This window comes from Phoxinus phoxinus (assembly GCF_949152265.1).
Source record: "Phoxinus phoxinus genome assembly, chromosome: 4".
NCBI classification, from domain to species: domain Eukaryota; kingdom Metazoa; phylum Chordata; class Actinopteri; order Cypriniformes; family Leuciscidae; genus Phoxinus; species Phoxinus phoxinus.
Window position 1 is genome coordinate 31,571,155 of NC_136879.1, and position 17,237 is coordinate 31,588,391.

A 17,237-nucleotide genomic window follows, 5' to 3' on the forward strand; every position below is an offset into this window, starting at 1 on the left:
GATAGCCTAAGTTTCTTAGAAACATCTCTCTGTGAACTGCACTTAAATGACCGTCTTTCCTTTGGAAAATTAAATATTATGTGCAGTGTAGAATTTTTTGGAGAGTCTACCTTGACCACTAGGTGGCAGAAAAGACTCACCAAATATTTTATTTGTTCAGAAATGTAAAGCTTCAAATGAAATTGTTACTTCTTTTTTTGCTTAAAATCTATAAATAATCTTTAATCTTTAAATAGACAGGTAAAACAAAGGTACCACCAAAATTATAAATTCCATAGAAGCCAAATACTGTAGGTGTATGTTAAATCTTTATTATTATTATTATAGAAAATGTTTTGTTCTCATTTCATGTATTTACGTTCTTGCCTAACCTACTTTTATAGAAACAACATAAATGCAACTACAGTGCCCATTAAATGAATGGAAACAAAAGGCTATTGGCTTAAAGGGTTTGTTCACCCAGAAATGAAAATTATCCCATTATTAACTCCCCCTCAAGCCATCATTGGTGTATGACTTTCTTCTTTCAGCCAAACACAGTCAGAATTATAATAAAAGAATATCCCGCCTCTTCCAAGCTTTATAATGGGAGTGAATGGTACCTTAAAATTTGAAGCCCAAAAAAGCGCATCTATTCATCATATAAGTAATCCATACGGCTCCAGGGGGTTAATAAAGGCAGTCTGAAGCGAAGCGATGTGTTTTTGTAATAAAAATATGAATATTTATAACTTTGTAAACTATAAACACTGGCTTCCGGTAACGGCCGTATGCAAGTTGAGAAGAGTGACCTCTGACTCTTAACCATGGCCCTTAGTGTTCAATGCCATGGAAATCCAACTGGATATTATAAAACTGAATGTGAAGAAAATGTTGTAACGTTGCAATATTTTTCAGTCAAATTTTGTTTTGCGGGCACATTATGTGCAGGTTATCCTGTCTCGCTCTGTGTTGCATACACAACATTGACAGCCTGTAGAATCTTTGTATATATTGTCACTGCTTCATCAATCAACAACCCTAAGATCTGATCATTTTTGCTCTTCTCTCTGAAGTAGCAGTGCTGACAGCAGCTGCCACTCTTTATTCTCTGTTTTTTTGGTGACACCCACAGACAAATATTTGTCCTAGTATTGTATTCCATATTTTGCTAGTTGTAAATCTATATTTATAATACCATATTTAAAATGTGTTGGTTGTGTGAAAGTTAATTTGACTTTGCCCAAGGTATTCAGTTATTTCACAATTTAAAATATACTTGTACTTATGTTAATAAAATAATTGTCAGGAAATGGAGCTCATTTGTACAGCAGGCTATAGTTTAAAACTGAATAACTGAAGCGTACTCCACATGTTTAACCTTCCACCAAAACTTCTTTGACCATTTTCTCTTAATCACAGTCTTTTGTGCCAGACACGTTGTACCTGCAGTTCCAAGTTAGATGTAAAGCTCAGACAAGACAATCAAAGACCTGAGCTCACCAGTCCCCAATAATTGAGCAGCCCTAATGCATGAACTTCGGATGTGTTTCTATGGCAACCGGCCAATCGGAGAGGGTGAGAATGAGCTTTGCTCAGGGTCTGTATATATATGCCTTCTCCTGTAGCCTATACTGATTAGTCTAATATCACAGATCAACTCATGTCACAATGCATACGCCAGAATTGGTTGCACTAATTCAGTCTGAAAGAAACTTACACTGGAAATTATTCTTATGTCAAATAACCATAGAAAAATCTCAATGCAGCTTTTTTATTACGATGCTGGATAGTCAGATTTGTATCCAACAAGCAGATCAGGTGAGGAGGCATGCATTGTTTTTATAGTTCAAGTGAACATACAGGAAATAAATTGTTTTGTGGTTTTGACCCATTGACCCACTGTAAAAAAAAATATTATGATTTGTTATCACAACTTTTTATCTTTTGTCAAACCAACTTAGATAATCAATGTGGTTCAGATAAAATAATTTTATATTTACGATATCCATTGTATTACAGTAACTCAAATTTTTCCATTTCAATGAACTCAAAATTGTAAGGCTGTACTTTTTTTAAGTTACTGTAAACCAACAATATTTTTGTCCTAGGATGCAGTGCAGAATGAGTTATTAATGTGCTTGCACTTTTGGTTTTGTTGCACGTTTTGTTGTTGTCTTATGTCAGGATGAATTTATTAGTTGATTTTGTGCATGTTATATCCTGTTCGATAGAATCAAGGACCAAATATGGTAATACATTCATTTTTTAATGAATTTCTGATTTTCTCCTAAGTTTTCTGTTGGGATGTGATAAAGGCTAGGGTAACATTAGGGTCAGGGGCTAACATATACAGTTTGTATAGTGTGTGTGTGTGTGTGTGTGTGTGTGTGTGTGTGTGTGTGTGTGTGTGTGTGTGTGTGTGTGTGTGTGTGTGTGTGTGTGTGTGTGTGTGTGTGTAATCATGCACATGTCCTGTTGAGGTTGTATGTGCAATCGACCACATTTTGGTCAGTACCAAATAAGTTTTTTTTTGCAACAATATTATATATATATTTATTAATTAATCCAAAAACTATTTTAATGTAATTTTTATAATATATACTGTATACTATATTATACTTTTTAATATGTATACTATACTATAATATAATATACTATACTATACTATAATGTACTATGCTATGCTATGCTATACTATGCTAGCCTATACTATACTAGTAATATATATTTTATAATATATTTTGGTCCGTACCAAATAAGTAATTTTTTTTGCAATACAATATTGTGTTGCAAAAAAAATAACTTATTTGGTAGGCTACTGACCAAAATATATTATAAAATATATATTATTAGTATAGTATAGTATATAGTATAGTATATATATTATAAAGTATAATATAGTATATATATTATAAAAAATTACATTAAAATAGTTTTTGGATTAATTGGCTATTCTGGGGGTAATGCATTGATCGAATGATCGAGGAGCTCGTGACACCTGTAGAGAGAAAGGGGCGTGGCTTCGTGTACACATGATCTAGACTTGGTAGTGGAAGGTGACAGACTCGCTTCGTACCCTCCAAGAACTACGAAAAACTTCAGTTGTGAATGAAAATACTTGACAAAATATCCACAGAGTTTATTTTAAGGAATGAAGCACCGAAGCTTTACAAAGAGCACTTCTTCAAATGTCTGAGCTGCGCGGGTGAGAGAAGAGGAGGGAATTTACAAGCTTGCTTGACTCGGGTTCTTCTGTCGGGGTTGAGTGAATACTCAAACAAAATATTAATTTTAACGAGCGAGGGAAGGCAGAAGACAGCTCATGCAGAATACGAAGAGCGCGAGAGTATCACTATCACTAGATGCTATATGAGTTGTCGCGCGAGCGGGCGCTTCGTGAGGAGCGATGGAGAGGCTGATGGACTGGAGACCTCCAACATTTCTGCTTCTCACCTTACTGTGGGTGTTTCCAGGTAAGAGAAATATCAACTTACTCTGTAGTCTGTACAGTAGAAATAGCTTCTAAATGGGCAAATCCTACGTCTGTGTTGGGCTAACTGAGAAAGTTAAAAGACATAGGCTATATCATTAGTGAACTCTCAAATCATATTTATTATAGGTGTTGTTTATCTCACGTGATACAATTTTAACTTTAATACTGTATACTGTGTTTATTGTGTTAACATTCAAGCAAAATTTCAAATAAGTTGATGGAAAGTAATAGCTAACATCATCAATAATAACGCCTGTTCTTTTTAGTTATGAAATATAATTTTAGAAGTTTAAAACAGATATTTAGTTCTTACCAACATATTTTAACCTGAAGTATAAATCTATGCTATTCATTGCTTATGGGAAGTCATCACATTAATGACTTGAATCTTGAAATTCCCTTATACAGTAGCCTACTCAAATAGGGTGTTAAAATAGAGCCATTTGTAGAGCCATTTGTAGCCAACACCTGAAAGTAGTGACAGTGATTCCTGGCACTGTGATATGACCATTGTCCTGACTAATCTCCAACAAGCCTCAAGTCAGAGGAGCTTGTAATCCGTTGAATTTTTGCACGCAAGAACAAGGTACGAATTCACTTTCGGTGCTGGCTGACGAGATTAAACTGTGTCAATGTGCTGCAGTTTTTCCTTTAGAGCTCCATAACTCACAATTCTTGTTCCCTTGACAAGGTTGAATATAACAAAAATTGCATTCACATGCCCTCATAACCTTTGGGATGTTTTGAATCATGTTTTGATTTATTAAACAGGTATTGGTTGCTTTGTCAGGGTTTTGGTCTGTTTCCAACATGGCAAGTTGCTGATGTGGTGGTGTTTTCTGTACCTCCAGGGAGGCACCATTATCGCATTATATGGAGAATGCGCCATATAATGGGGAAACTGCCAGATGACATTGCTGCCGGCTGCAAATCTTTAGTTGTTTTGTGTGACCTGTCTTGATGATCCCCAAAAGAGTATTGCCACCTAAATGCTGCCTTGCAAAATTACCACACTGCACATTCACTTTTTTTGTGTTAGCCTGTAGAATATTACACCTAATTAAGTAATGACGTTGTATGTGACAAACCTCAAGATTTGAAGGTGGTCTGAAGGTTGCATTTTACATGTAGACTGCAAATTTAGTTAACTTAAGTTTGGCTTATTAGTGCCTGCTGTCATCTTCAAATTTTCTGAAAATGAAAATGCCCAGGATTTATATGCCATTTATCCAACGTTTTTTTAAATCCATACCCGCTTAAATACACTCCACACCGATTTACAGGAAAAGCCCCACAGGAGATGGCTTAAGTACATTGAACAAGTATTCAGTATTGGTCAATGTGGCTCTCTAGTCCCTGGGTTACATCTACTTGTGATCGTACAACCTTTGTGCAAATATCTTAACTGCTTTCCTAGAATGCACAAGGTCAATTGCGATTATATTTTCAGAGAAGATATTTTGAAATAAGTCTTATGTCATCCTTGGCAATCAAAAATGTGTTAAAATATTTGTTTTCTCTAAGCTCTAAACCACCTGTAGCAAATTGCAGGATGTTTAAACAAACTGTTTCATCCTCTGAAAAGCCGGAGGTGGATAATCAATGGCTGTAATTGAGTGCGGATCACTGGGCCTTCACAACAGACATCATTAGAAACAGTAATGCTCACCTACCAGAGGCAATTATGTTTGCCCCCTGCACAGCAAAGAACATTCAATAATGGCAACAACAAAAAAATCCATGTTTCAATGTATTAACCCTGACACCAATCTTGTTGGAATCAATCTTTTGATTTGTACTGGTACAGATCATTTTAAGATATATTTGGGCACTTGGACATAGATTTTACATGATGGTGGTAATATTAAATCACTGTATAATTTGGGGGGAAAAGGTACAATTTAAGTAATCTTGTGGCAATGCCTATTTTTGGATAATCTAGTGAATTAAAAGCTTCACAAATGAAACTTAATAATTTGATTACTTTCTCTTTTTTAAACTTGGATGGAAGCAAACTTAAACATTAGACTATTCATAACAAACTAATTAAATTCTGACACTGCAAGAACAGCTGCACATTATGTAACATTTGAGCTAAAACAAAGATGGCCATGAATAAGTATTACACGTGGGACTCTCTCAAAATCTTTACTACGTTTTTACTGTTACAGCTGTCGAGATTAACTAACTGTGAAAACTAAAGTGTTGATTATATCCTTATCTACTCATGTTGCATGAAAGGTTGCAGCGATGAGCATTGTATCGCTAAACAGCAAGACAAAGAAAGTCTGACTGCACATGAATCATTACATATCAGATGTCACTGATCACAGACTATAGGCATTAGAGTTAACATGGTAACTTACATGTTGCACAATTACTGTCGGTCCATATCTTACAGTAAAAGTCTGTTTGCTTTTACATGTAGTTGAAAATAAATAATCACTTGTATTAGGATCCTTTGGAAGAAAACCTAGGATCTCACCTCATCTTACTAACGCGCCAGTAGGCCAGCCACAGATCCGATGATGTACAAGTAGGCATTAATCTGATTAATTGGTGGTCTTTCATCACACTATTGCGTCATAATGTGACAAAAAAAAATTTGAAGCTTGGTTTCTATAAAAGCTGTTTTGGGACTACAGTAACAAGGAAGTTTTGAGTTCTGAAACTTACAGGATGTTTTTATATACGATGACCTCTTGCATGTCAAAACATCAAGGAAAATTTGATATCTTAATTCATTACCCCTTTAAAATGGTAAAGCTAATATTATAAAAATAATTCTGAAACTTAATTCTGATTGGATGAGCCACAACTCGCACGGCATTTACATTTTGTTGTGCTATTGCTCTGCATTGTGTTGTGCCTAATAACATTTTATGTCGATATTTGCGGAAAACGTCCCAACATGTATTTTTTGCAGTCCCAACTCCCTATTTTTCCGTTGCTTTAACATAATAATGATAAGGTCCTTCCCACTATCTATCTGTGCGAATCTATGATACAATATATAAATATAAGTCTCTATTGAATGGCATGTTTCTGCTGTTATACCACCCAGTCCTATTTACATATATTTTGAATTCACTATATGGCTGGCTGTTTTTGCTTCAAATGTTACTTACACTGCAGTGTCTTTTACTCTGTATGTGCAGCTCTTATTAACTCCAGGATTTGCCAGGAAAGTATATGGCTGAAAACCATTATGCTCACATTCATCTGTCAAGAAACATCCTGACAGATCTGAGACAAGAGACAGATTCAGCTCTCATTATTGCTTTAGATGAGACACAGCATCTCATGTAAGTGCTGCCATATCACACCTGCAGCCCTGTTGCCCTCCCCCTTTCTCTGCCACCTGCGGGAAGTAGTGCAGCGTAAAGAACTGACGCCCCTGCCATACCGTTTTCTCAACATGATTCTCAAATAATTATAATTGCAATCTGTTTATAAACTTGCATGCAATTTCAACAGCGGACCAACATGGCATCATAGTTGCAGTTCCCTTGAGAGCCCGCTGCATGTTCAAAGGTGCCGTTGTGTCGCTTTGCGAAGCGTAGGCGAGGTTGACGCTGTTTTACAGCAGGTGTAAGTTGGGAGAGTGGATACAGTAATGAGGATCTCAGCCATCTAAATGAGGCCATGGGTCCTCAGGGCACACTGCTGTGCGCCTGTGTGGGCTTCAGAGACACCTGGGGAAACTGCAAACTACATGTAGCTGACCATACACTCCAAGCGCTTTACAGTATATGCCATAGGCACTTCTATAGCATCATTATATGCTCATAATATGTTTTATGAGGATTATTGAGAAGAAATAGCTATTTCAGTGGGATTGGACACAGATAAGCTTATCCTTTCGTTAGGATGGACAGTTAGATCAGCTGTCAAGGGCTATATGGACCCTTTTCACAGACTGTGATGATGCGTTTCCGCAGTTATTAACATCATAAATCCAGCAAAACATTTTTTTTTAACATTTTTTTTTTAATGTTTATTATAACACTATACTCTGTTAAATTACATTGACTTCAAATTACAGAAAATTGATGCTGCTGCGTAAGTCTTTCTAATACAACATTTGACATCTTTCTCTCTTCTGACACACATAATCAATCTCTTGATTTTTTTGTACTCTTCTGCAAAGTCATAAAAGTGCTATCATGGATTTCCTTCTTTTGCTATTGGAGCAAATTGGAACGTAAAAATTGCGTTTACCAGTTGTTGTAGTTTCCATTCATCATAGTTTATGCAACTATGGCAACATCCGTTTCTGAGAACCCCGGAAAAGTGAAAAGGTCTTGACCTAAGCACTACAATAACACGTGATATTACATGTTATTTTTTTCCACTACATTACTAATAGTGAAATTGTAAGTAAACCACCCGATAAAGTAAACATATATTGATTTTAGTCAATGCTATTCATTACTGTACATGATCCTAAAGGATGGTTTAGACTAGAGGCAAGATTTGTCCTAGAGGCACGTAATCCTCGTTACCCTGGATAGTCCGAGGGGAATGGCAGGAATCTTGTTTTTTTTTAGGAGGTGTGACCTGGATTTAGGCATGCTAGACCTGGTCGAGCGAGGCTAATAAGGGCCTAAAGGATCCGATCCGGGCCAGCCACCTCAGAATACACCAGGAGCAGCTGTTACACCTTGCAGATTAACGCCACTGATTGTTTTAAGCTTTCATCTGCCTTTCCCCCCTGCTCTCACTGTCCCTGATCTGCCATGGAGACATCCGTTCTCTTCTCTCTTATCGTGATGGAGCATAACATCTCACCCCCATCTCTCCTGAGCTCTTATTAAACTTCCCCCTGCCCTACTGCTACATCTGTGCAGCTGATCCACATCCATCTGTCCGTCCTTCATGACTCTACGTGACAGACATCTTGTGAGGGGGGGCCGCATGTGTTTAACTCTTATCTGTGAGGGCTTTTTATTACGACATCCCTCTAGTAGTAGTAGCAATTACTCTGATGTGCCCGAGGATGAGGAATAGCAATATGAGATAATATCTGAGGTTGAAGAGGTTGGCCATGCTGTGCACCCATCACCTGCAAATGTAATTAGAGAGAATAATCAGCCATGATGGGGCTGAGCTCGCAGTCATCTGTGTGTCAGCACCTGCAGCATGTATCACAGCAATGACTTCATTTTGGATCCCCAAAATAGCAGTTAAAGTTCCAAAGACAGTAATTATTAGATCCGAAATTAAGCAAATCACACAAGCAAGAGTGCGAATGTGTTGATATTTAGTACAGCAGCATGTTTGTGAGTGTATACAGCACAACAGTTTCATAAACTGATACTTATATTTTTATTTTGAGAGAGAGAGAGAGAGAGAGAGAGAGAGAGAGAGAGAGAGAGAGACACAGTTTAAAAGTTTAGGGTCATTATGATTTTTTTGGGTGAAATTAATATTATTATATTTTTTAATAAATGCTGTTGAACGTTCTATTTACAGTATCAAAGAATGCTGAAAACAGTATAATGATTTCCACACAAATATTAAGCATCATGAATGTTTTCAACATTGATAATAAGAAATGTTTCTTGAGCATCAAATCAGCATATTACAATGATTTATGAAGGTTCATGTGTCAGCTTTGCCATCACAGGAATAAATTACATTTTAAAATATATTAAAGGTAGGGTTGGCAATTTCGGAGAGCAATAGCAAGCTATCTTTGAAAGCATGAGATTCCACCCTTCCTTCAGAGCTCTCTCTCTATCCAAAACCATGAGACGTCATGAGATGAGTGAATTAAATTACCTCAAGTCTCAAAGCACATTACTATAATAATGAAGGTAAAGTACTTACAGAGCTCTTGTCTTACTAGTGCCACCTGACTGAGCTAAAGATTAATTTTGCATCGATAGTGTTGATATAGAAACGCATAAATCGGAGTCTGAGGATATGAACAGCTCCGGGTAGAATATCATGGGGTGCCTGAACGCAGCATACTGTAAGCTCGCTGTTTTGGTTTAGGAGGAACTGTAAAAGGCAGCTGCTGTTTTTTTGCGGCTCTCGGTCTCTCTAACTCTGCATAGCACCCGAGGAGGTATGGAAATACATACTGTATGTTGACAGGCAGGTAGGACATTGTATCATTTAATTCGGAAAAGAGTTTCAACCAGGAATAACAAAAAGTGTTTTAAAAAAAATTGCCTACCCCACCTTTAAAACACAAAAAAGTTATTTTAAATTGTAATAATATTTCACAACATTACTGTTTTGCTGTATTTTTAATCAAATAAATGCATCCTTAATGACCATAAGAGACTTTTTACAGATGGATTACAGAATTTTTTTACAGATGGAACCCAAAATATAGCATATACTACTCAAAAGTACAGTCTGGAGTCTGGAAACAAATTAACTTGGGCTCCATAGCAAATGCGTCCAGCTGAAAATTTGTTGTCATCTTCAAAGTTGTGTTACCTTCTCATTTCTATGTCAGGCCTCAATTTTCCCCAGCTTGGTTGCTAAATTGATGTAGTCCCAGTTCCACGCACAGAGCAGCATCTGTGAAACCTGCTTGGACCTGATAAGCCCGGCATCCTAGTCTGTGGAGGTTTGGAGTGCTCTACATTCTGCTGTGGAAATTGTGCTGTGTACATCGGGCTCAGTGAGTTTATTAACCATTTGCCCTTAATAGTTTAATTGTCAAAGTTTGTAACATAAAGCCTGATAAAGAGCAGTGAAAGCATCCATCAGTTTCCATAGTTACAATATATTCCATAAGCAGAGCAGTTTTGAGCAGATACGAGCTTCTGGTATGGTAAAGAGTGGGCTCTCTATTTTGCTTTACAAATGAGCAGGCTACTTGGGTAGTGTTTTTTCTTCTTCTAGAGAGTTCCTTTCATTTATCTCGCTTATGTGAACAGCTTTCACATAAACATGAAGTACCCTGAATATTTTCCTCTTCTACATTCACAATATCTGTTGAAGTGTAACTTTGCCAATTTTCAACCCGCTTTGTATTGTTATTATTACAATGTCTGTTGTGTATTTAAATGGAAAAAGTTTACTCATTCTCTGTGTTGCATGGACAGAGAAATTCAAGTTCATTCACGTTAGCTCCAGGGGTTCAGTGAAACCAGATTATACTGTACTTCCGTATTTTTGTATCCCCAACCACGGACAGTCAGATCGACAGAGGGTTATTAACAGAACATTTATTATAAGGGTAGGTTTATCACTGAAAATTGTATCGTACTATGTCTACTTTTTAAACCACATGGTGAAAATGGAAGACTATAGCAACAGCTTTCTTACCTGTACAGCGTTTGCTTCGGGTGGTTGGGTGAAACTGACAGAATCCTTCACTGGAAACCAAAAGTAGCGCACTCCTGCTAAACGTTTACTCTTTGAATTCTTGCACCCGGGAACAATACAAGTCGACACCATTATGACTCAAAGTTTGCATAAATGCTTTTGTGGCATTTTTGGAGTGGTAAGACTAGACTTTTTTTTGACAGGCATGCCTCAGCATTGTGTAATACAATATATGTTATGTACCGTAACACAAAAATCATTATGGAATTCATTATTTTGTGTCAAAATGTGTATGTTTTATTCCTTTAGTTTTTATAAAAACTCTCAAAAGGATTCAGAGTCGCTAAATTCTTTGTGATTTCCTGAGTGTCATTTTAAGATTGAAATGCATATCTCCTCAGGCCTCCCTCATAGACTTAACATGGACCATCTTTGTGGCAAATGAAGTAGTTTTTTTGGTGAGCATCTATTATTTCTGAGCAGCAGACTGTTACTGTCAAGCAGAGAAGCGAGATGGAAAGGACCATTAGGAATATGTTTGGGGAAATGTGTGGCTGCAGTAAATGCTCACTATAGGGTGTTCAGTTACAGCAAGACCCGACTTTTCTCCTATTTTATGTCATTGTTCAGCTGAACATGTCTAATGCGAATAGCTCAAGCTAGTACATCTCAAATAAAATGAGAACACATTGTAGAAGTCAAAGTGAACTGATGGTGTGATCAATTATTTAGGGGAACATGTTGCCTCATCAGACCCCCGCATATAGGCCTGTGAGGAATTGTTTGGTTGTTGGAGGGGAAGTGTGTTATTCTTTTTCAATTAAAATAAAAAATGACCATCCGGTGCATAAAATAGGTTTTCTGTCCAAAAAATAGGGCAAAGGATGCACAGCCCGTTTAAACGATTTCCTTCTGGCAAATAGGACATCTATCCATCATAGCTGGTGTGACAAATTTCCATTAATTTCAGTGCAGATGGCAGTTGACAGGTTACGTCTATAGGCACACTTGTTTAGCTTAACTTGTCTTGTGAGTCTCTTCCTCTTCCTGATCCATTTAAATATTGCATTTTTATTGTAATAGTTCCAGATAATATGTCTTATTTTAAAATGTTGGCTGGTAACCTACATAACCAAGAGTGGATCTGCTGAAATCCTCCGTCGCATGTGAAAAGGGGTTTCCACCCACTCTCTGAATTATTAGCGATGCCTAATGCAATTGTACAGGGAATTGAAAAGTCACAGATTAAGAAATGTTGTTCGTTAAGGCCAGAATCTGCCTGTCTTCTTCCCCGTAAAGACAGCTTGGGCTGGTAATGGGATTATAGTGTGAAGAGGCAGCTTAGCTACATGGCCTAAGGAACATCGTCCAATCCCCTAAGGATCCACAAAATGCCCCTGGAAAAAGTAGTCGGGGGAACGGTCATCGCTCCTGCTCACACACACTCGCATAATAACCCATTTACTGTAATCGTATGCTATTGTCTTTCACACCACAGAACGACAACAGCTCCCTGAAATAATGCTTGCAGAATTGACACTTGACAGCTTTATGAACTGACTTGACCAGCCTTATTTATTATGTATTAAGTCATTTATATTATAGGTAACTCAACAGTTACCTTAACAGTTGCTGTTTGCAGAGAGAAGTGAAAATTGCTGCTTTTAAACAATCATGTTTGCTCCCAGTGGTATTTTAGTATTTTAGTATTATACTATTATAGTATTTTTTTTTTATTTAGAATTTGCTATTATTTTCAAATGTGTTATGTGCCTATATATATTTTTCTTCTTCTTCTATGAATTATGTAGCTTTAATTTATTTGTATTTCAGTTTTAGTCATTTTAGTACTTTTAGTACAGTTAGTTGCCAAGGCAGCATTTCTTATTTTCTGTTTTAAGGCAAAAACAGTTTTTTCACACATCTGTCAATTTTTTTATCTTACATCTGTCAAGTGTTTTTTTTTAGAAAGAAATCATCCAAAACACACTTTTAAGTGTATCTTTTATAGCACCTATCTATTTGCGTCTGTAGATTTCAGTTACAATACATATCTTTAAAGGTCGTTTTCTCAAAATGAGTTTTTTTCTCCTGCACTGAGCCAGAAATCTCCACTTCAGTAGCACTTAACTTTATAGTTTTAGTCCTATCTATATTCTGAAGGTTTTTACTGAGGGGTTTTTTCAAACATAATTTGCTTGATTTTATATAACATTTTATTCCTAAATTTATGGGGTGATAAAAAGAGAATTCCAAAACCCCCTCTGTAAAAGCCTTTGACTCTAATATGTCATAAAAAAATGTATATGAATTTTGAACACAACGATTTTTCTTAGTGCATATTTAATTAGATAATGCCTTATTTGCCTATTTAAACATAACATTTCATAAAACTTGTAATACATTTTTTTTATGTATTTCTTTCAATCAATCAACTGGATAATTATGGTGATATCTATGTTTTTTTTTTTTTTTTTAACCCTATTCACCTGGGGTGTCTTGCCCTAAATTTTCATCTAATATTTATATATGATTTTTTCCAGCTTTATTTTTAGTTAGTGAAAATAAGGTAATGGAAGGCAACAAATGGTGAAAATGATGAAATCCAGACTGTACCAATGAACGTTTGATACATGGCTTGATATAAAGGTTTAGAGAAGCCACCAGTCTGCACTCTAATATTGAATCATGCATAGAGCAAGAAGAGCAAACACATTTACATTTCATTTTTTGCTGCTTTGATTTAGAATACAATTAGCATGTCTAATGAGACAAGGTTAATGGTTAATGAGTCAGGGTGTTTGTTTCGGTTTAGTATTTATGGTTTTTAAATCCACAGCATCATTATAAATTTGACTCCATATTTATCCTCCTCATTTTATTGGTCTCACTTACCGTTTAGGCAGTATATTGTAACCCAGTTATTTTCTCTGCCTTATACTTCGTAATATCGCAAGATTTGACGCAGTGCTTGCGTTACTTTCATGTCAACACTCCCTGTTTCCCCGGGAGTCTCCTGTATTTCACACCCATATCCCGCCCCCCTCCCGTTTTGTTATTTCTCCCGTGAAACTCCCGTAATTTGTATGGCCAAAACCTCGTTATATGAATAATCCCATCAATATATTATTCCAAGGTTGTCCAGTTGCCAGATCTTGCATGAAACGCATCACCTGCTGTTAGCATTCCATTGACTCCCATTCATTTTGGCGTCACTTTGACAGCGAATAACTTTGCATCTGAGGCGTTTAAAGACTCCATTTGTCCATTATTTATTTCTAAAGAAACACGACAATGTATAAAAGGCTCCATTACTTTGTATCGTACGTTATGGCCCCGTAGAAGCAGTTTTTGTAAAAATAGGCTAACGATTGTGTCATAACCACTAGACTCTCTGTCGTACAGTAGAGACATTACCGTATAGACAGGCGGAGAAGCTCACAAGCAATCGGGGGGACGTGGAGGCATAAAGTCCGATAAAGTCAAGGGAGAAGCCCATAGAGAGTCATAAAGTTGATCCTGCTGCTAGCTCATGGACAGCTAATACTCACGCTCTCCGTCTCTGCGAGATTCGGAAGGGAATGATTCAGATTTCTCTCGGCACGGCTACTAGAAGACCTACAGCTGTCAGACAGGTTGCTCACGTCACATCTACGTCGTCAAGCTCAGTTTGAGCCTGCGCAGTTCGCCCAGCCATCAGGAAGTGAGTGCTTCAAATTGGCTTCACTTTTCTCCGTTGAAATCTATGGGGTCGCTGTGTCCATTTCTTTTACTGTCTATGGTAAAAATGGGAAGAGAAGACTCATGTGAGATCCGCGTCTCTGTCATCAGCTGCTGGTTTTAAAGAGACAGTAGCCGATAAAGCTTTCTGTCAATAGAGTTAATCAAAGAACAAAAGGAACAGAAAAAACACTCACTGCTCTTGACTAAATAACCTTTGTAACTTTAATAAGGATTAATCTATATATAAAAAAAATGTATGCAGTGCAAACTGTTCGATAACTTTATTCGATTTCTGTTGGCCTATATTTCCTACCTGTTAGACAAATATTTAAAATATACTGTCTTTGTTGTTTTTACATTAATTTGGAGATTAATTTGAAGTCTCATTCATGTTTATTTTTATAGAATATTATGTATTTATTTATGTTAGTTGCGTGGGCTGTGTGTGAACTGTTGGTGCTTCGAGCACTTCGTGCGTATGTTGCGTATGAATTCTGAAACCGCTTGGAGTGGTTTATTAACAACTTTGAACTGAATACTATGAGCACATGTAAATATTGTAAATACCTGTCATCTTATTTCACTGTAATATACTCCACAACTTGGCACCGCAACCTTGTGTCTGTGTCTCATTAAACTCAGCCTTTTCCTCCTTGAGCTGAACCTAGTTTATCTGATACTGTCTACTTGCAGCACTTGTACATGCTACAATATTCATGTGCATCAAAATATCCACTTGTTATGTCTGTTTGTTATTGTCTGTAATAGATTTTAGTTGACAGGGTTATAGACGCCATACATAATTTCAGTAAACAAAACACTTTGCATGGCATGGGTTGTAAAAATTAGATGCGTACCGCCATCCCTCAGAGCTTTGTTTCCATCAAATTAAACAGTGTGTTTCCTCTGACCAAGGTCTATTGCAGGACATACAAACCCATTGTACATTCATAGCTTTGACTCAGAACTCGGTCTAAAAGGAGCTCTGTCTAACGTCCTTGATGTCCTTCTGCGTCTGTGAAACACCTGCAGATTTCACAAGATTCCTCCGCCTTGAGACATTGTTGCATACAAAGAATACAAAGAATATATAGACTTGTGTGTGAGCATAAATTGGGCCAATAGGTCATTCTTCTACACTAAAAAAATCTGTGAAATTTACAGAAAATGTAATTTTACCGTAAAATATTTTTTAGTAATATTTTAGGTTGAACTTAAATTTACAGTAAAAAAGTATATTTCATTAATTGATATAATGTTCAATCTACTGAAGTAAACTTTGTACCGTTATATATACCTTTATATTTATATTATAAACACAGGTGGTAATGAAAATGACCCTTGTAGAATCAAAGCTCATATTACAGCTTTTCCACAAGCTAAGGTAAATACTAATATACTGTACAGAATGTCCATAGTGTTTTGCCCGCAAATACAAAACACTAGGTAATACACATGACACTAAAATAATGGAATAAACATTGGTTTAACTACATATGTAACATGAGACGTGCATAACTTTACATAACTAACATAGAACTTAGAAACCATTTTTTAAATGAAAAAACATCAAATTTGAAGTGTCACAATTTAAAATAATAATAATAATTGTATAGCGTAAATTATAAGATGACTTGTTCTTTTTCACTTCCAACATCTTTAAATGAAACAATATTTTACTGTGAACATTTACTACAGTTTTTCAACATATATATACTAAGGAATATTACTATTAACCAATTAACAGGTTTTTACCGTAGCATTTTTGCAGTTTTTTACTGTTAAAAATTACAATAATTTTTTACAGTGTAAGGTAAGCATTTAAACATTATTTTTACAGCCATTTCTTAAGTTTGAATAAGCTCATACTAAACTAACCAATATCCAGGTCATTTTCAACATGGCAGACTTTGGTCTCAAGATAGGTCCAGGCAACTTGAGAAGAAACCTACAGTATCCCTCTTGTGCCCTGAGCAAAGCATTTAACCTCAGGTTTGCTCCAGGGAGACTTTCCTGCGAATGTCTAGTAACTAACTAACTAACTAGTGTGTGTCACAGTTAGAGGAAGGAGACGTTTCCTGTGCCGTTCTGTCCTGATTCAGTCTTTGCTAGAGCTGGTATCTGCTGACAGATTAAAACACCGCTCAGTGTGACAGTTGTGCGGCTCCTTCAGTGTGAAGAGTGAAGGCTGTTTTGTTTAAATATGTGCATGTTGTTTATGTCTTGCAGTAATGTATTATGGATAATGTGACAGGATGCAGAAATCTGTGACATCTAATGACTTGAATTTCATGAGTTACACAGATAGCAAAAAACTTAATAAGAAATGTCATCAGCTTATGTTATGATGACTAATAGTTGCTTAGGATTCAGCAACAGATCAACCTGTTTTATTTATTACTTTTATTACATAATACATATATAAACTACTGTTTACAAAAGTTTGAGTTGAGTATTCCTGCAATACCAGAGGCTGCAGTTTCAGGACCGCAGTCCTTTGACCACATTTTTAGGAGCCTAATTTTGTTGTTGTTGTATGTACTAGAAGTTTATACTGCTTTAGAGCACTTACTATTCAATTCTGCATTTGTATTATTAATTTTCAGGAATTATTTAGTTGCTTAATTATTTAAATTGAATTGATATATTGTCCTAACCAACTCCTAACCTTAAACACAAAAGTTGGCAAAGTTCTTGAAATATTTAACCTAATTTATTTCAACATATGAGGCCCTATGTTATGATTTTA

At 36.3% G+C, this 17,237-nt stretch overlaps 1 protein-coding gene across 2 annotated transcripts in view; it reads left to right on the forward strand.

Annotated features, from left to right (window-relative positions):
- The first annotated feature begins 2,952 nt into the window (after positions 1-2,952).
- Positions 2,953-17,237, forward strand: part of esamb (endothelial cell adhesion molecule b) — a 42,003-nt gene continuing 27,718 nt past the window's right edge. The window contains exon 1 of one of the 2 annotated variants that reach the window (XM_079610382.1): positions 2,953-3,455. In XM_079610382.1, coding sequence (XP_079466508.1) covers positions 3,389-3,455 — 67 coding nt within the window. In that variant the 5' untranslated portion in view covers positions 2,953-3,388. The remainder of the gene's footprint in view (positions 3,456-17,237) is intronic. The other variant, XM_079610381.1, reaches the window with a different exon arrangement.